The 22,339-nt window shown below is 33.0% G+C and overlaps 1 protein-coding gene across 1 annotated transcript in view; it reads right to left on the bottom strand.

Annotated features, from left to right (window-relative positions):
- LOC109058302 (piezo-type mechanosensitive ion channel component 2) overlaps nt 1–22,339 on the bottom strand; it is a 128,962-nt gene that overhangs the window by 92,927 nt on the left and 13,696 nt on the right. Inside the window, 2 exon segments of the mRNA XM_042714028.1 lie at nt 3,358–3,483; nt 15,794–15,889. Coding sequence (XP_042569962.1) covers nt 3,358–3,483; nt 15,794–15,889 — 222 coding nt within the window.

The following is a 22,339-nucleotide window of genomic DNA, read 5'->3' as shown; positions in this document are numbered from 1 at the left end:
GAATATTGAATTTTAGATCATGAAGAGCATGTAAGAGAGAAGGATCACTTGATTTGCCTTCTAGAGAAAAACTGCTCTCTGAAATAATACAAATACGGTTTGGTTTGTTTATAATAATGCCAATAATGCAATGCATGACATTAGAAGCCATCATGCAAAGATTCAAAAGAAAGGTTTGAATAAAAATGTTTGACTAGTAGCTGGTTCTCATTACAGGGTTGTTATGAAATATTACTGTAATGTGTTTCTCCTGTGCATTTTGCAATAACTCTTGCCACAAGTCTAAGTCTGACTTATATCTGCTTGATATGAAAACAGTTTTGTGGCCATATTTATAAACAGATGAAACTAATGGCATGTTCTGTTGCTTCTTCTAAAACTATGAATACATTGTTGGATAAAAGCATTTGTTAAATGAATATCTATATGTGAATAATTTAAGAAGTGATGAGTTTTAATGTGAGTAGAGTAGTTTACCACACGCTGCTTTTAAAATATCAGTTTAAAGTAATGCAAATAAAATATAAATATAAATGAAATTTTACATTCCTGGACTGCTGCTAATCAGTGTTATTTAGTATCATTGGGATATTAGTTTTTTATAAATATTTTTGATCCAGTTTTTATTTTTATATTTGTGTGTTTAATATATTTTTTTTTTTGTTAAAGTTGTAGTCATTTTGTTGAGTGTTTTTTTGTCATGTTTTATGTGTATGTCTGTATTTATATATAGTTTTCATTTAAATTAAAATGAGACATTTAAATGATTTTTAATGCATTTAATTGAATTACTAAATTATTTATTTATTATTTAATTTAGTTTTTATTTTCATTTTAGTCTACTATAATAACTCTGTTGCCAATGTTATGCTACTAAGCACCAAATTACACCAAAATTGTTATAAAACACAATGTTAAGTATAGAGAATAATACTGAGATAAAATATGCATGTGATACATATTTTAATTGATCAATAGCTCAAAAAATCTTTTAGTTTGCATATGTGACAGAATAAAAATGATCAAAATAAAATTATTGCGAGTTGATAGGAAATTCTCAGACATAATTAGAAATAATTTCCCATAGACATTAAAGTTAACAAAAATTAATAAAACAAAATTAGATACTATACCAAAGATGGAACTTATCTATAAAACAAAAGTCAGAACAAACACATTATTAATACATTGCTGCTTTACAATCAATGAAGAAAAACCACTGCATTCATCTGACCCTAAATCATAAAAAAAGGGGATAAGTTGTTGTTGTTTTTTTATTTTGTATTTATCAAGGATGCATTTAATTGTTAAAAAGTGACAGTAAAGACATTTAGAATGTTACAAAAGATTTCTGTTTCAAATAAATGCTGTTCTTTTCAACTTTCTCTTTTGCCACATAGAATAAAAAATAAATAAGTAAATAAATTAATAAAAAGGCAACTGCAACTTTTAATCTCACAATTCAGACTTCTTCCTTGCAATTCTGAGAAAACACACACACACACACCCACACACACACACACACACACACACACACACACACACACACACACACACACACACACACAGACACACACACACACACACACAGAGAGAACTGTGAGTCATAAACATAATTGTGAGATATAAACTTGCAATTGCAAGAAAAAGGTTACTATAGTTAACTAAACTAAAACCATAGAGAACTTTAAATAGAATTGTGAGATAAAAAGTAGCAATTAACTTTTTTATTATTATTATTCCGTGGCAGAAACCAGCTTCCATAGAAAACACTTACTAAATTGTAATAATGTCAAAATATTACTGTTTTTACAGTATTATTGATCAAATAAATGCAGCCTCAGTGGGCAGACGAGACTAAAAAATTTACCAACCTCAAAACGTATATAAAAATGTATGTGAAAATAGAAATGTAGAGTTAACACAGACCTTTAAATTACTAATGTAGGAAAAAAACAAATATATTTAACTTAAAACTCAAAGTTGTAATTTCTGGCACCGAATGTGATTGTTTTCAGACAGGTTTCTCCCCTTGTCTTCCATTGGCTGGAGAAACGAGAGCCCTTTCTATCATGATTTTATGCTTGCAAAGACCCAAGAAAGACCAGATCTCCTGTTTCAGAGCTCTTCTCTCATGTCTGGCTCCTTCTCTCTTCATAATAACTTTATCTCCATCTTGAAGGCAGATGTTGTGGCTTTTACGCTTGGAGAAAGCAGCTCTGGTTGTGTGCAGTTACAGTCTGGGGTTCTGCGTGAGCGTTAGTGTCGGGGAAACATGATCCAGGCATGCGTTTGACCTCACGTCCAGCTCAGCAGCTTAAGCAATCGCACGTAACTTCCTGCGCCAACTCTGTGATTTATACAAATCAAACTAGACCTGAGAATGTGTGTGTCCTCACACAAACTTTCAACCCTGCATACACACATTTTTACTGGTTTCACATTTTTGCGGCTTAAGTGAATAATGGATTTTATGAGCAGAGAACATTTTAGTCCTCAAAACAGTCAACTAGAGTTATTATGGTTCATTAAAATTATATATATATATATATATATATATATATATATATATATATATATATATATATATATATATATATATATTAAATACTACAATTATTTATTTTAGCTAGTTGATATTTCTTTTTTTTTTTTTTTTTTTCAAAATATTTATTTTTCAAATAAATGCTGTTCTTTTCAACTTTCTATTTTGCCATTGGATAAAAATAAATAAAAAAGGTAATTGCAACTTTTAATCAAATTTTTTGAGTTTATATATTTTAATTCTGAGGGAGAAAATATGAGTTCTGAGTCATAAACACATAATTGTGAGAGATAACTGAATTAAAACCATAGAAAACTATAAATAAAAACTAAATAAACAGACAAAAATAAATAAAAATCAAAACATTAAATTTTCATCTTTCAGCTAATATTGCTAATGCAACATTTTTCATTTTTTAAATTTATTATATAACTTATATAACTAATTTAATTTATAATCTTATTAACTTGATACTAAAATAACTAAAACTAAAATTTATAAAAAAAACTATTTGGACATATTAAAAACGAATAATAAAAAGAATTAAAATGACAAAAATAAAAAATTCTAAATGTGTAAAAAACTTACAAAAAAAAAAAAAAAAAAACCAACCAATAACTTCATCAAAAAACAACTTAACCCAAACTCAATCATTTAACCAATAAAATAACTTCAAAAAAAAATCATTTAGTTTTACAACATCTAATAAAAATTTATACATATATTATACTCACAATCTAAATTGGACACTAAGATCTACATCTATTAGTTTGAGAATCTGTAGTGGAGAGTTAGATCGAGTTTGTACTCACAGTTGAAATTGGGCTCGATGTTGTCTCCTGCTAACAGACTGTTGATTGTGATTTGGTAGATGATGTGCAGCAGCAGGAACGTCATACTGGTGAAGCACAGGGATTTCAGCAAGCGGCCTGTGTGCCCTGCAGAAATAAAGAATTAATACACACTTTAAATTACATTAGCAAACAATGTGCATATAATCTGCAACATATCTGTTCCTAAAATAAAGCCTGAAGTATTACTTCATTTTTTACTCGTGCACTAGGGTATGTGTAAGTACGCAACGTAAATTTCATGATCAGCATAGTATGCATGTACTGTATGCCCCTTGATTTTTCTTGCACTAATTAGTTGGTCCACTAGTTGGCAACACTGAAAAAGAAACATAAAAGACGAAACAACAACAAACTCCAGAAGACAACAACAGCAGTGGACGCTTGCTGACAAAAGTGCAAGAGGATTAGATAAATGCTAATCTAGTTTAAACAAGTTCAGAGACATGTGGAGAGAAACGCTGCAGACACTGGACAAGGATGAAACTTTATAGAAATGTAGCATTGCATCACTTCCTCACCAGTGGATCCTCTGCAGTGAATGGGTGCCGTCAGAATGAACATCTTGGGAAAGACAAGAGCTGTGTGTTTGTAAGAAAGAAATCCAGCATTAAGATGTTTTTAACTCAAATCTGAGTCTATAATCCATAATAACACTTCCTCCAGTGAAAAAGTGCATCTCCTGTTGTCTCTCACATCAAAATCCAGACACATATTTGTTTAGAGCTGTTTAAACGCTGCTTGATCTGTGCAGATTTCTCTCCTGATTCACACCAGAACACTTTTTCACTGGAGGAAGTGTTATTATGGATTATAGACTCTATGTATTTGAGTTAAAAACATCTTAATGCTGGATTTGTTTCATCTTTTGTCTTCTCCAGATGTTAACTGATGGACTGGAGTGCTGTGGATTACTTGTGGATTATTGTGATGTTTTTTATCAGCTGTTTGGACTCTCATTCTGACGGCACCCATTCACTGCAGAGCATCCAGTGCTGAGACACTGATGCAATGCTACATTTCTACAAATCTGATGAAGAAACAGTGACTTGTAATATTAGAGTGAGTAGATTTTTGCAAATTTTCATTTTTATGTTTCAACTATTGCTTTAAGTCATAACATCCAATCCTGTTACAGAGGATAAAGACCTCAGTGACTTGTAATATTCCAGATTCTTATGCTTTTGGTCCAGCTGTAGGGAATTCAAGCACTCCACGTCTCAGGGTGAAGGTTCATCGAGTTGAACCTGTCCTTCTGCTCTTAATAGAAAAGAGCTGCAGTAATCCACTGCTATTAGCGGAAACTCACCCTTGTATTACAGCTCTCTCTGTTTCTCTCTCGCTCTGGGCATTCATTTAGCGCTGATATCTTTGGCAGTGTTCGGGCTGTTCATCATTTAGGATCACGAGGCTCAGTGTGAGTTCAGAGCCGTGGCGTTTTCAGAAAAGTCTAAATGAAACAGTGCTGTGAGTAATGCACGCTACAGGCCATAAAGGGGTCAAAAAGAGTTTTGATTCATGTACTTAGACATATTTTATGATGAAGAGAAGGATTTGGGGTGGGTGGACGCTGGTCTGCTATCAAAGGAAGCTGGGGATAGCACAGATAGCATCAAACATGAATTTTAGGATATTAAAAAACACCCACAACCCATCCGGCCCGAATGAGGAAATGACATCATATGCAGACCAGTAAGTGCTTAATTGAATTGTCAGTTTGGGACAGATCATATCACATATTTAAGGAAATAAAGAAGGTCAAGAATCTGTAAGAAATCAGGATGAAATTTCACCCTACTTTAAGGTTTGCATGGATAAAAAAAAATGCAAAAATGAAATGTATTTGTAGCGGATCTGAAGGCGCTGGAACAAACGTTCTCTGTAAACGGAGGTCAAGGACATGGCTTGAGGTAGAAAATGAGGTCTGAAACATTACAGATGATAGTATGCATAATATTAGTGAGTCTAAAGTCACACTTTACAAATGTGTGAACTGGGTAAGCACACGAGTCTCTTTTGATTAAGTCACTACAGCACGTTTACAGTCATATTCAAAATATCAGAGGTAATGAGAGCGGATCGTTTCATTCCCAGTGGATTGCGATGGAATATTATATATCAGTCCTCAGACACGGGCTGCTTCCGTAGCACACCGTAACTCAATTTCTTAAAACGTTAGGAAGCAGAATCAAGGACAGAAGCTTCCTCGTTATAGAATTAGCAAACTTTTAGAAAGGATTAGAAAAAAAAAGACTGTGTTGGAGATTTTTTGTCTAACTATCCACTAGTTTTGTGGCATTTATCCATGTGTGTTGATGTAATCTATATGCTAGTGTCCTAATAATATAATTTTTTACATTGTTACATTGATAAAAAGTGACAGTAAATTTTAAATATTTATTTATTTATATATTTTTATAAATATTAAAAAAATATATTTTCTGAATTACTTTTATCCATTTTGTATCAACCTAACTGTAGATTGATTGTATTTACCACATTAATATTTTATACATTACACATTATATAAAAATTCAAAGTCAGAATGATGTTTTATAATTAATATCTTAGAACTGTTTTGTATAATTAAAAAAAAAATAGCTTAAATATTTACCTTATATTTAGCTTGAATAAAATAAATATTTTGTTCATCAAGGATGCATTAAATTGATCAAAAGTGTCAGTAAAGACATTCATAATGTTACAAAATATTTCTGTTTCAAATAAATGCTGTTCTTTTGAACTTTCTGTTCATCTGTGAATCCTGAAAAATAAAATGCATCACCGTTTCCACAAAAATATTGTGCAGCACAACTGTTCTCAACACTGATGATAATAATCAGAAATGTTTCTTGAGCAGCAAATCATCATATTAGAATGATTTCTGAAGATCATGTGACACTGAAGACTGGAGTAATGATGCTGAAAATACAGCTGCGCATCACAGAAATAAATTACAGTTTAACAGAGATTCACAGAGAAAACACATTTGTAATTATATTGCATAACTGTTACAGTATTTTTGATCAAACAAATGCAGCCTTGGTGAACAGAAGAGACTTAAAACATTAAATCTCAAAATGCTAGTATACATTTCAAATATTAAATTCTTCCCTTCAAGGAAAATTAACCAGATAACATAATCTCATATTTGTATATACAGTATGTAACTGTGATGTAAACAAAAGGCTATCGACTATTCAGTACAGGAAAACTACTGTGCTCATCAAATCATTTCACTGGGTTTTAAAAGAAATAATAAAAAGACTGAAATTTTCTATATTAAATACAATGCAGAAAGCAGACTAATGTTTTCAAAAGCATCAATTTTTGGAGCACTTGTCTCCATCGATGTATTAACACCTACCCATAACGATTTCTAAACCACCTGAGGAATCAGAAATCACTACTAAGGTGAGTCTGCCCAGATTGTAAGGTTTTAAGAAAATGTTTCACAGGTCTGCTCATGCCACACAGTTTGACTGTGAGCTCAGGCGATTAGCCTAATTAGAAAACATTCTGTTCGGCCGCGGTTTCTCATTATTCTGTTCCCCCCGATGAGCCACTGCATCCGTTTCAGCCGACTGAACGAGTCTCGTGTGTTTGTGTGCGGTGTGTAATGGTGAAAATATGTGGTGCATCTTTATTGTTTGAGCGCTCCAAAATACGGGCCGGACCCGAAGGCGTATTCAATATTGCCAAATTGAAAGCTGGGGATGGTTTGAACCATCAAAAATCCCCTTGGCTCCTCCGGACAGAGATATTGGTGTTGGCTTCTTTCTGTAAAGGTGAATTAGGAAGGATTATAAAGGAACTGTGAGTGGATATCACCATTGATCGAGTGACCGCAACGCACAGACAGTGCAGCAGCACTGACGACAGCAGAACCTCAGTCGATATCATCAGATCTCCAAAAGCTTTTAGAGACTTAAATGGAAAATCGGAGATTCACAATTGACAGCAATGAGCAGGACAGAGTCAAATTTAATCACGCAAGCTATAAAATGTTGCTCTTATGGGAATGTCTCTCCTCTCATAATTGATTTGAATCAATTCATTCTTACACTACAATTACTTTAAGCCAGAGAGCAGCTACTCAAGACTTATGTAAGAGTTTAATACGCACAGTACATACACTATCGTTCAAAAACTTGGGGTTGGTAAGAATTTGTAATGTTAAAAAAAAGTCTTATGCTTTGATCAAAAATACTGTAAATAAAAAATCCTAAATATTATTACAATTTTAAATCACAGTTTTCTGTGTGAATCTCTGTTAAAGTGTAATGTATTTCTGTGATGCGCAGCTGTATTTTCAGCATCATTACTCCAGTCTTCAGTGTCACATGATCTTCAGAAATCATTCTAATATGATGATTTGGCTGCTCAAGAAACATTTCTGATTATTATCAATGTTGAACACAGTTGTGCTGCACAATATTTTTGTGGAAACTTTGATACATTTTATTTTTCAGGATTCACAGATGAACAGAAAGTTCAGAAGAACAGCATTTATTTGAAATATAAATCTTTTGTATCATTATAAATGTCTTTACTGTCACTTTTGATCAATTTAATGCATCCTTGATTAATTTTTTTTTTTCAAGCTAAATTTTTTAAAATTAGACAAAACAGTTCTAAGATATTTATTATCATTAAAACATCATTCTGACTTTTAATTTTTACATAATGTGCAATGTATAAAATATTAATGTGGTAAATGCAATCAATCTGCAGTTAGATTGGTGAATAGGTGATACAAAATGGATAAAAGTAATTAAGAAAATAAATGTATTTTTTTATATATTTATAAAAATATATAAACAAATAAATATTTAAATTTATAAATAAATTCAAAACTCAGCATCTGCTGTGCTTTTACTCACGGCGTGAATCACTGAATGAAAACATGCTGTGATTTATTTTACACTTTCAACTTATTTATTGTTCCCAGATACTTTGGTCAGTGTTTCGCTCAGCATCTGGTTTCTGAGTTTACGTGTCATAAAAGTGAATCATCACAAGCTCTGATTCATTTATAAAAACCCCAGCAAATCTCTGTAGCACAGGAGAAGTCTGTTCTGACCTTTTCTCACTGGCACAGTTTCTTACAGACTTACACAGTCAGATCACGGCCCATATCAGATCAGCACGCTGCTATATACATGACTTCACTACACAAGAAAGGAAAAAAGAAGAAATGAAGCTGTGTGGATGTGAAATAGAGTCATTAATTGGACTGCACGTCTAATTCAACAACATTTGCTTCTTTAAACGTGCCAGATATATCGCCGTGTCAGTGCTTTATGGTTATTTATACTCTGGTCTGATGCCACAAACTTATCAAACTCTGTTTTATAACAATGTATTACAGCTTCAGTCTGTGATATATTACCCACGATACATCTGAACTACCTGATGTCCTTCGTTTCAGTCACTCATTCATGCTCCTTGCTGTATTTTACAGCCTTGCATTTTGATTACAGATGTTTTAGCCAGCTGTTAACAATCTAGCCGTGTGACATAACTGGGATCTGCAGTCAGATCTCAATGAACAAAGGTGTTCACAGAGCCCAGAATCATGATATCACTGACTCACCCGAACCTGGATAACTCGCTTTCTTCTAAAGAACACAAAAAGAGATGTTTGGAAGAATGTTACTGCTGCTCTCTTCCATATAGTGATCAGGTGCTGTCAAGATCCATCAAAGCACAATAAATGTACCAAAAAGTATTACTTCTAAGCCTTCTGAAGTCACACAATAGATACATTTATGAATATGTGGGTGAGCAATGAAGACAGAATTTGTTTTTCAGAGTGAATTATCGCTTTAAACCTCCTGGAGGAACACTTGAGATGCGGTGGATACTTCACATTCTTGAGCTTCCAGAGGCTTTTTCTTCTTTTTGTTTACATTTCCCTGAACTCATTGTGTTTAACCTGCTTATATAATGCATACTCAAAAGTTTGTGTTTAGTAAGACATTTTAAAAGAAATTAATACTTTTAATCAGCAAAAATGCATTAAGTTCATTAAAAGTGACAGATAAGAGAAGAAAAAAAGAAATTCAAATAAATACTACTCTTTTTTACAGTATTATTGATCAAATAAATGCAGCCTGGTGAACAGAAGAGACTTCTTTCAGAAACATTAAAAAGTCTCACGGCCCCAAACTTCTGAATAATAGTATATAAAGCAAAAATATGAAATCAGATTGCAGAGTAGATCAAAGCTGATGAACTACTTCGAACAGCAAGATTTCCTCGGCATTGACTGTGTTCCAAAAATAAATAAATAAATGAATAAATGAAGACGAGTGCCTGTAAGGACCTGTGAATCATGGCTGGCGCTGCTTCCTGAGGAAGTGAGGTGAGGCCGGGTTTGGACCAGCTCTCCATTGAGTTCTGTTTCCTCAGGAAACCCTCCTGCGTCCCTCCACAGGACAGATCGTCTCTTTGTCCTGCGCTTATATTCCTCTTTCTCCTGGGATCAATGTTCTCATTACCTCAGTGTTTCTCAAAAACACTTAAAGGGATAGTTCACCTAAAAATGTGCTCACCCTCACGCCATACAATAACTTGAACCACTTTCTTTCTTCAGTGGGACGCAGAGAAGATTTCATGTGCTATATAACTCATATTTCTACAGAAGCTTGATTCCACCACAGGAATTTTTATCTTAAAGTTCTCATAATTCTGAGTTTATAACTCACAATTCTGACATTTTATTTTTTTCTATAATTCTGAGGCAAAAATTTGTTTTTATTCCATAGTGGAGATAAAAAAAAAAAAAAAAAAATATATATATATATATATATATATATATATATAGATATAATAATAATAATAATTGTGAGATGTAAACTTATAATTTAGAGATTAAAACTCTTCTCTTTTTAAAAAAAAAAAATTAGTTTCTATTATTATTATTACTATTATTATTATTAGTAGTAGTAGTAGTTTTATTCCATGGTAAAAAGAAAATAATAATAATAATAATAATAATAATAATAATAATAATAATAAAATCTTGCAATTCTGACTATTTTTCTCAGAATTCTATGTTTGAGTTTTTTTTTTCTTAGAATTGCAAAATATAAACTCAGAATTTTGACTTTTTTGTCTTGTAATAGTTTATATTCAGTTTTTTTTTTTTTACCCACCACAAAATAAAAAATAAAAAAAAGGTAATTGTGACTTTTTATTACAATTCTGACTTTTCGTGTAATAGTGAGTTTATATCTCACAATTCAGACTTTTTTCCTAAGAGCTGTGGGTTTATCTCTCAATCCTGACTTTATATCTCACAGTTCTCACAAAGTCAGAATCGTGAGATGAAAAGTTGCAGCTACATTTTGTATTTTTATCCTGTGGAGGAAACAGTCTTCCATACGTTTCACAGACTCCAGTATGACTTGATTATAAAGCGTAGTGGAGCTGCAGATAATTTGTGAGCTGCAATAAAATGTCTGACTGCGCTTAAGAAACTCTCACATATTTTCAAATGCAGCCCCGGCTTCATGTGTCCCCTGCCGATCTTCAGCTGAGATCTACCCAAACGCATATCATCACCTCACAACAATCCTGGCTGAAGACAGGTAAAGGCCTGTAATTAATAGCAGCATCTGGCTGTAATGACGCAGAGGCCGGCTGAGGTTTGACTCACGGCTCACGCTGAGGCCTAAACTAAACAAACCGCCTCACTGTCAGCCCCACAGAGACTACAGCACGCCAGATCGCACCCTGTATATATGTATATATATACAGTACAGTACATATAACGTACAGTCTACAAACTTCTCATGTGGTGTCAAACAGCACCTTTACTTTTCTGGCACACATCCTACTGTATTTTTGTTTATTACTCCGTGTTTCTAGGTCGCTCTCACATGCAAATAATTTCAAACTGTGCACTGAAAGCTATATCTAGCGATAATTGTGTGTATCATATGATGGACTACAGACTGAGAATCACTATGCTGGAAGCGTGAAGCAGCTGCACAGATGGGAAACGTCTTCATCAGTCTGAACCCGTGACCTTCAGCCAACTGCCGAATCAGCGCAGATCCCTCTCTACAGCTGAGCTTAAATCCGCTCCACATGTGGAACAGCCAGGGCTCTGATGTTTCATCAAACCTCTTGAAGTAAAAATCTGCATGGGCAAGTTTAGTGACACTCACAAATACAATGCATTATTACAAAAGAGAGAGAGAGAGAGAGAGAGAGAGAGAGAGAGAGAGAGAGAGAGAGAGAGATTTCTTTAACGAGTCTGGAGCCACTTTTCATAATTTGTTGAACATGGTGATATAAAATAAAATACTATATACAATTTTAACATTATTAGTTGTAAGAATAAGCGTTCATGAAAAACTTTAAACTTCATTTAAAAAATTGCATAAATAGATATTTTACAAAAGTCGGTTTTAAGAATAAAATTGCTACAATATGAGATTTAAGTCATACAATTTTAGCAAAATAAGTTATAATATTCTCAGAATAACTTTAAACGTAATAAAAATAAAATTCTAAAAAAAAAAAAACAAAAACATCTTAATCTTAACCCATTCTCATTAACAAAAAATAAAAATAAAAAACAAAATACAATTTAATTTAAATAAATGTAGTTTATTTTTATTTTTTTGCAAAAGAATTAGCTTTAAATTGCAAAAATTACAAAACTACTAAATGCAAACTTAAATTAAAATGAAAAATACAAAATAAATAAATAAATAAATAAATACTTTCTCAATGATAACACTATCCTTTAGAAGAGAGACCATATGATATGATATTAATATATTAATAAAATATTATTTCTTTTTTTATCCAATTTTAGATAATATACCAATTTAAGAGCTTGTTTGGCTTAATGTCTGAAAATGTCAGTGTTCTGGATTTATTTTCCAGGTTATATATATATATATATATATATATTTTTTTTTTTTTTAATTATCTGATCACTAGGTATAACTCATATCAGTAACACATGTTTTGCAGGCAGGAGAAATATAAGTATGAGCACCAATAACAGCAATGCTTGTTTAAGCAAGCAGCGCTAATAAAGAAAGAAAAGTGTGTGTAAAGTGTGTGAGCTGGGGTCAGAGCTCATCTCAGTTCTGCTCAGTTACAAGCCTCACAGATGAGCGTCACTGACACCTCAGCTGCGTGTCCAGTCACTCCCTCAGCTTCTGCTGATAAATGAACATCTGTATTATCATCAGATAATACTACAGCATTCTCACCACTCTATATGAGAGTCATTTCCAGGGAATTATGATCAAATAGACACAGGTTACTCTTACAGATGATCTCATTCTGTGATTTAAAGGAATAGTTCAACCAACAATTAATATGTGCTGAAAATATCCTCATCCTTCAGTCATCCGAGATTAGGATGAGTTTGTTTCTTCATCAGATTTTTAGAAATAATAACACTTCCTCCAGTGAAAAAGTGCATCTGCTGTTGTATCTCACATCAAAATCCAGACACATATTTGTTTAGAGCTGTTTAAACGCTGCTTGATCTGTGCAGATTTCTCTCCTGATTCACACCAGAACACTTTTTCACTGGAGGAAGTGTTATTATGGATTATAGACTCATATTTCTTAGTAATGGATGTGTTTCATCTTTTGTCTTCTCCAGATGTTAACTGATGGACTGGAGTGCTGTGGATTACTTGTGGATTATTGTGATGTTTTTATCAGCTGTTTGGACTCTCATTCTGACGGCACCCATTCACTGCAGAGCATCCATTGATGAGACACTGATGCAGTGCTACATTTCTACAAACCTGATGAAGAAACACACTCATCCTGATCTCTGATGACCTGAGAGTGAGTAGATTTTCAGCAAATATTCATTTTTGGGTCAGCTATTCTTCTAAGTGAACACCTTAACCCAAAAGAAAGTAGGATTTTGGTCCAAAGCAACACACAAACCCAGTGATTCAAAGCTCTGGCGAGATTCTTTTATCGAGCAGTGAAACACCCTTCCAGAAGAAGTTTTTATTTCTCACAAGTCACTCTTTCATAGTTCAGGAGACCTAAAGATCTACGAAAGAACCGTTGCCTTTCCTGTTTTGACATATTTCTCGGACAGAACATTTCAGGGCCTTTTAGCTTTTTTGTAAATAACTAACAGACTTCAGTTCAAAATCACTTTTATTCAAAACAGCTTTCAGTATAGAGTGCAATAACCAATTCATCCGAAATAGACAGTAACATGAGAAACTGCCTAAATGAATCAAAGAATCCTGAAAAATAAAATGCATCACAGTTTCCACAAAAATATTGTGCAGCACAACTGTGTTCAACATTGATAATAATCAGAAATGTTTCTTGAGCAGCAGATCATCATATTAGAATGATTTCTGAAGATCATGTGACACTGAAGACTGGAGTAATGATGCTGAAAATACAGCTGCGCATCACAGAAATAAATTACAGTTTAACACAGATTCACATAGAAAACAGTTATTTGAAATCCTAATAATATTTCACAATAATACTGTTTTTACTGTATTTTTGATCGAACCAATGCCACCTCGATGAGCAGACTTCTTACAAAAACGTTAAAAAATTGTATCTATATATATTAAATAATTGTTGACAGTAAAAGTGCTCTGAAATTGAAGTAAATAACATACTTATATAATCTGACTTTGATTTCAGATTCCGGTGTGTTCTGAGCTCAGTTTGAGACTCTTGATGTAAAATCATCAGGGTCTTCCTCCGTCTGACCTCATTCTCTATCAATCTAGGTGATATAATTGTGAAATCAGAGAGATATTTGGCTCTGGTTAGTCTAGCTGACATATGGTGAATCTGATGAGGTAACAGCTGAACTTGTGAACCGATGACACACTGAGGAATGCTGGGAAAACAGAAGAGCCTCATTCCTCCCGCTCCCTCCCTCGGTGAAGCTGACACCACCAGCGCAAACCTCTGATAAAAACCAACTCAATTCTGCACACAGAGCAGCATTCAGTGCCTCATGTGAACATCAAAACAGACAGAACTAACACCTGAAGTCTCAGAATAAAACAAACCTCCGTAATAACAGCATGTGGGGCAGAAATCATTCTGGAGGAATCCCGAGGCATGTTGAGCGTCTCAGGACAACACACACACACCATCACTTCCTCTCAAACACACACCATACATGTCGTCATGTTTACGCCGATGTGAGCTGATCATAACTGACTGTTACTTAGAAGTTTGTAGAGCGAGAGCGATTAAAAAAGAAACAAAAGACTTTTGATATATCATTTAACTCTGTTTATTGTCTAAAGGTGCAGTCACATGTGTAGAGCGAGAGCGATTCTATTTTTTAGCCAATTTCAGTCACCATTACGTCAATGCATTATATACAGTAGAATAAAAATTCATTCATTTTTGCTGAAATACAATCAATTTTTAACTATTTTGAATGTTTAATTTAATTTAATTTAATTTAATTTAATTTAATTTAATTTAATTTAATTTAATTTAATTTAATTTAATTTAATTTTTCGTCTTTGTCCTTGCACCTGTTTTGCAATGACATTTAATGAATGTAAATAAATGAATAAATAAATAACATTTTAAAGGAGTAGTGTTATTAATCTATATTTTATCAATGATATATTTATTAAGTAATTAGTTTTAATTATATTGATTAGATTTAGTTAGAATTATATAGAAATATAACAAATTGTATGAATAAATTAGTGTTATTTGCTATACTATTTTGTTCATATTTTAAATTAGATTTTATTTTTATAGCTTCTGTTTTCATTTTAATTTTAGTAAGTTTTTTGTCATTTTGATGTGTTTTGTGATTTTTATTTTTATTTTTTATTCCTTTTTAATATATGTGTGTATAGCTTTTCAGTTTCAAAACATAAATTTACTAAATTTATTAATTTTCTCAGGTACTGAAAAAAATAAACAATAAAAAAAAATAAAAAAAAAAATTAATAATAAATAAATAAATTAAGTTAAGTTTTTTATATGAATATTTTTATTTTATTTATTTATTTATTCATTTTTTCAGGTACTGAAAATGTCTTTTTTTATGGTTTTAGTTTTAGTTAATGCAACGCTGGTATAAATTTTACATTTAATTTTAATGCACAGTACTTAATTCTAGACCCATAATTTTTTGACCACTGATCTTAATATCTACGTTAGCCTTGTTTCTTGGTCCTGAGTTGGGAAAATATTCTGTGAACGTGTAACAGAAACCATTTCAAATAAAACTATTAAAAGTCTGTTTGGATTACTTTTGCAAATCCAGTTTAGCCGCCAGTGCTGCAGAAATCATGCACTTATAAGCTCGTGAAAATATAAAAAGTCTTCACACGGGAAACACTCAGCTCTCGGTGGAATTCAGAGCCGCTGAAGGAACTCAGAGACGCACCTTGCATTGTTGTCTTTGTCGGCTCGGCAAAGAGTGGGATGAGTAAGAGGAAGATGAGGTAGACGAAGGACAGCCAGTTGTACCGGAACAAGCATGCTGTGAAATAAAGAAGAACAGGAGAGAATGATGAGCGTGTTTGTCTTCTGTCTCCAGACTGTGATAACAGCACATAAACCAGACGCTTGTTCTAGCATAGTCTGTAATTAGAGAGAAGCTCTTCATACATTAAAGCACTGTGATACGGTGCATGTAGAGTGTGTCTAAACACCCGCAGGGCTCTGGGTGTGTGAGTGAACGTGAATACTGTAGCGTACATGAACACATTCCAGCAGATCGAGCAGAGGATCGCCTCGCTCTCATCGTCTGTGCCAAAACTCACACAGATCAGGTTCAGAGCATCTCAATGCAATTTCAGTCAGGCACTTATCGCCGTCACCCGTCAATCAATTATCTCTACAAACAGACCTGCAGGACCTTCCTTCTGCAGTCGGCATAAACGCTTTCAAAATATGCCATTTTACCACTTAAGTTAAATTGAATTAACTGTCTGCTTCAACTAAGTGGAATAAAGGAATGAAATGTAAAAGCATTTGCAAACAAACAGACTGAAAACAGCTAGTAACAACATAACATAACATAACATAACATAACATAACATAACATATAACATAACATAACATAACAACATAACATAACATAACAACATAACATAACATAACATAACATAACATAACATAAAATAACATATAAATGTAACATAAATCGGAACATAAAATAACATAACATAACAAAAACACAACCCTAACAACATAACATAAACAACATAACATAACACGTAACCAACATAAACATAAATCCGTGCATAACATAAACATAACATATAACACATAACATAATAAAATACAATAACATAACATAACATAACATAACACAACACATAACATAACACATAACATAACACATAACATAACATAACATAACATAACATAACATAACATAACATAACATAAAAAAAAAAAACACAAAAAAACATAAAATAACAAACCTAAAAGCTCATAACATAACATAACATAACATAACAAACAAATAACATAACAAACATAAACATAACATAACATAAAACATAACATAACACTAACAACATAACATAACAACATAAGCCATATAACATAACATAACATAACATAACATAACATAACATAACATAAACATAACATAACATAACATAACATAACATAACATAACATAACATATAACATAACATAACATAACATAACATAACATATAACATAACATAACATAACATAACATAACAACATAACATAACATAACATAACAACATAACATAACATAACATAACATAACATAACATAACATAACATAACATATAACATAATATAACATAAATAAGAATAAAATTAAAATAATTTTTGCATCTGCCTCGTGCCAAAAGTGTTTCTGTTACTGAGGCTCAGGTTATGGCTAAGTGAGAAGATTCAGCATCACATTGCTGGGAAATGTTCAGTCATTTTCTGGAGGAGCCAAATATATGCTTGTTTTATTAATCGTGTGGAGCTGCCTTGATAGAAACACTAAATAAGTCGTAATCAAATGAAACGTATCTCTTTCATTAGTGTCACTGAGGCCATCTATACGCCAGCAAACAGACTGTGGCCACAAGAGCACACACACTTCTCTTGGTCTGATGAGCTTCAACATGAGATTGTTATGTTTCTGCATCATTTCTTTGGTGTCTCTGAAGACGTGTGTGCTGTGAACCGTTGAGTTCCTCCAAACCATCAGCCTGGTTTTCCCTGACAAACTGTGCAGCGCTGATGCAAAATGAGCTTAGGAAGGACAATTTGCTTTGGTTTGTCTCATTTGAAGCCACATCCTGGCTTTTCCAAAACTGGAAATTAAACATGTTTTAACTGTACAGGGCAGCCTCTTCTCTTTTCCCTCGTGGACCGCACGAAAAACGCCGTCTCTAGCAACAGAAACCAAAGGGATTCGACACTTCTTAGAGTGAGAGATAACATCAAAAGACCACAAAAAAAAAATATAAAACAAAACTGCTTTTCAACAACTACAGATGACTGGATGAACCTAATGAAAAATCACATTTCACCCCAAAAATCAAGGAATAATGGAAGACATTAAATGTTGCATAAATAAATATATATATATAGATGAAAGAAATATGAACATATAAGCAAGCACACATTAAATTGATGAAAAGTGAGAGTAATAAATGTTCACATTTCAAATAAATGCTGTTCTTTTGAACTTTCTATTCATCTGTGAATCCTGAAAAATAAAATGTATCACAGTTTCCACAGAAATATTGTGTTTTCAACATTGATAATAATCAGAAATGTTTCTTGAGCAGTAAATCATCATATTAGAATGATTTCTGAAGATCATGTGACACTGAAGACTGGAGTAATGATACTGAAAATACAGCTGCGCATCACAGAAATAAATTACACTTTAACAGAGATTCACATAGAAAACAGCTGTTTTAAATTATAATAATATTTCACAATTTTTAGTTTTTACTGTATTTCTAATGCAATAAATGCAGACACTTTATTTCCAGATGTCCTTGTTACACGTTACATGCACTTACTATTATAATTAATAACAATTAATTATGCATAATTACATGCAAGTAACCCTAATCCTAACCCTAACCATATAATAAGTACATGTAGTTAATTAATATTACACAGTATTAAATGCATAATTACACTGTAACAAGGACACCTTAAAATAAAGTGTAACCAAGACTTCTTTTAACAACATTAAAAAATGTTACTGACCTCAAACAGTAGTGTAAATTTATGATATTTGGGGGAAAATTCTTAATCATGAAACACACACACACACACACACACACACACACACACACACACACATGCTCAAAAACAGAACCTTACAGGAACATGTCTCATGCATTTCCCTTAAAAAACACATCATGCATCTGTTTGCCGAGGCTGGTTTTGCTGTTTTTAAAGCTATGCTAACATCCTCTCAACATGTTTTTTGTGGTTGATGGTGGGGGATTTTCAGCACAAATACTGTGTCAGTTTTAGATTTGAGACCACTGGCATATTGTTTGATGCGCGGGATTCTGAATCTGATTATTTAGCGAGTTTCAGTTTGTGGTATTAGCGGGATCAGCTGTCCATCAACACTTCCCAGACGGGCACTTCATACCGAGGCGCGGGACCCTTAATCTTCCGAGTCTCTGGGACACACTGAGTGTTTAGAGTCAAACCGATGGGCTGCAGGCCATCACAAATACACAGCCCCCAGATGAAGTGAGGTTTATTTTCCTTGCCGCTCATTAGCCGTGTATACAGTGCGCAGGCTTGAGCACGAGCGCCGCAGTTGTGTGAAATGTGAGGTTAGGTGTATTTTGGGCACTCGTTTGCACAGACCATCGCCTCTCTGACGGGCCTGAGCTTAAGCAGCGCTGGAGCATTCTGGGATTGAACAATGCTGCGAACAGGACTGCTGTTCCAAAACAGCAGCTGAGATTATAATGGTTTCAGACAGATGTTTAAACTTTGCTGTTGAGTGTTTTCAAAAGAGTTTTTGTATGTATTGATCAGTATTAGTGCAACATTTGTATTAGGATCATATCTGCTACAGTCTGATAAACTGCGTAATAAATGAAAGAACAAATGGAAACAATGGTGACAAAATGCAATAATAGGGAAAAGCCAAATAATATGTTTTGTGAATTATAATATCAGTCTAGATCACACTAGCATTAGTGTTTCAAACTACTGAGAGATGTAGAAAATAAAACGTACACGGACAAATCTGATATTAGATATCAGAGACATCAAAACTTAATTCATGACTAATTCAATCAATCAATGAAGTATCGCAAATTTTAAAACCGTAGAAAAGACATGCATATTAAAATAATCTAATTATTTGTTTTGCCAATTTTTCACATTTGTCAGCTGCAAAAAAGTATTACAACTAAATCAAAGTATTTGATTATATTTAAAAAAATATATATATTATGCAAAAACTATATATAACTAAATAATGACTGTAATATAAATAATAATACTGAGTATATATATATATATATATATACAAAACTGCTAAATTAATTTAATTAATAAATCAATCAATCAAAAAAGCATCAGAAATACTAAAAGTTTAGAAAAAAAGGTTAGAATCAGAAAAAGTTTCATGCAAATTAAAGAAAGCTTACTGTTAGTTTCAAATTTGTCCACTGCAAAAATAAATAAAATAATTAAATAAATGCAAATTAAAATTTTAAAATGTTTCAAATTAAATATAAATTAGTGATTAAACATTTTAATGATATGTTAAAATTAAATATTATGCAAAAACAATATAACATTGTTTTGATTTGCTATGAAAAATTTTGGTTTAAAAAAAAACGATACTTTATACAATGACATGTATAATGTACTATATTGTACATTAGGGCTGCAACAAACGATTATTTTGATAATCAGTTAATCTAACAATTATTTGGCACACAAAATGAGTTGACAGAGAAACTCTCTTATTCACCATTTAATTAGCTAAATGAAGAAGTAACTGAATGACATCATTCTGCATAACATCTCCTTCTGTGAGTCATACGGATAAGAAACAAATTAAAGGTAAGTGATAAGACGCTTTATTTTTGGATGAACTATTTTATTCACAACACAATCTCTATTAAAATGTAGTATAGGGTTATGATAATCAAAAAGGTCCTGAGATAGATCAAGCTTTGATGTCTGCAAACCAAAATATCACTTTTATTCAAATAATATTTTTTTTCCCACTAAAACAATTTAATCATTAGCTAGCTCCACGCTGAAGAGCTGCTTTATAACAGAAAATCAGGTTGTTATTCTAACTGAAAGTGACACAGACTCTGGTTTTTCATGTTTAATACTGTAAAGCTGCTTGATTTAAGGCTATCTACTACATAAAGTACTGTTATATAAATAAACGTGACTTGACTGGACTTTACTGGTGTTTGAACTGCAGAGCTTGTGCAAACATCCACATCGCTGTAATCAGATTAAATTTAAATTAAATTAAATTAAATTAAATTTATGCATTTAGCAGACGCTTTTATCCAAAGCGACTTACAGTGCATTCAGGCTATCAATTTTTACCTATCAGATGCTTTCTTAACTGCTGCTTTCTCACCGCTGTCAGTTTTTGTTGTGTTTATTTAATTATTTAGATGAAAGGATGCAGTATAAATTTAATAACTCATCCCAAACACTGCTCAGCAGCTTCAGGTTCGGCTGCTTTTGCTCTCAAATGCGCCGAATCGCTGTGTCTTCTTCTCTTGAATTGCATCCGGGAGCGCTGAATTACAGTCTTGTGCTACAGCGCCACACTGGTCAAACCGCAGTACTGCAGGCTCTTACATTAGGTCATATGAGATCAAACGACTACTCGACGTTGTCGATAATGTCAACTAATTTAACCTGACACTCCTAAAGTGATTTTTTCCCCCAAAACAAAATTTCCTATCAAATCAAAACTGTGACTGCGGTTGAAGTTCATTGAGCTCTTTCGTCACGTAGGAGTTGAGTTTAATGAGTCGCTTTCTCACACTGTTTTGATGGAGCTTCAAATAAACCTGTAAATTCTCTTCAAACTAATGCGTGTAATCAAGTACTATTGTTTCTCTCCGTGTGAGTTTGTGTGTTAGTTTAACAAACTGCTCATGAATGCGAACAGCTAATCCACACCATCTTAATCTTCCTCTCAGATGAGAAAAAACTCTTGATTTAACACTCTTTCATTTCATGCGACTATCTGTTAACACACATGAATGAAAGCTAATTCTCCATGCAATGGCAGAAACAAATACTTCTTGCTTTTTCATTATTACCCAAATTATGTAGCTCCATTCATTTCATTTTTCTAAACCGATTTCTGTGAAAGGCCTGTTTGCTCTCAATCTCATGAAGGACCTTTTGTACAAAGTAAATAGGATGCAAGGAAATATTACATATAGTAGCATGTATGATTTAAAATAAACAGAAGGGAGATTGTCTTTGTTAAATATGACTGTGACTCAGTCGCAAGTGAGCAACATCTGTAAATAATTCTTCAAATGCACAATTCAAAATATATTTAAATTTGCATTTCGGATGCCAAATATCATAAAATGTGCTGTTGTAAAGCAGAGTCCAGCGGGCTGCTTTCGGTTCTCAATGGTGCCCTTTAGTCGATGTGAGTCAGAGTCACGCTTCTGTGCTAAAACCATGTTTGAGAAAATCTCTGTGCTCTCTGGCAGCGAGACGAAGCGCTGAGATCTTTGATTTAATGAGTCACTCAGAAAATATCCCAAACAGCAGACACACCACTAACTGTCTGATAACGCGGTCCAGCCTGACGCAGGTCTTCAGATCGTTTGCTCGATCAGTTTGTGGAGGACGCAAATATAAGGAGACATTCAAGTGCAAACTACGAGGACATACGGCTTTAAAACATCAGCATCTGGTTAGGAGTGGCAATTATTATTTGCCTGTTATGTTC

Source organism: Cyprinus carpio, chromosome A24, assembly GCF_018340385.1.
Source record: "Cyprinus carpio isolate SPL01 chromosome A24, ASM1834038v1, whole genome shotgun sequence".
Lineage (NCBI taxonomy): Eukaryota > Metazoa > Chordata > Actinopteri > Cypriniformes > Cyprinidae > Cyprinus > Cyprinus carpio.
Note: the sequence above shows the minus strand (reverse complement) of the source record. Positions and strands in the feature narration are given on the sequence as shown.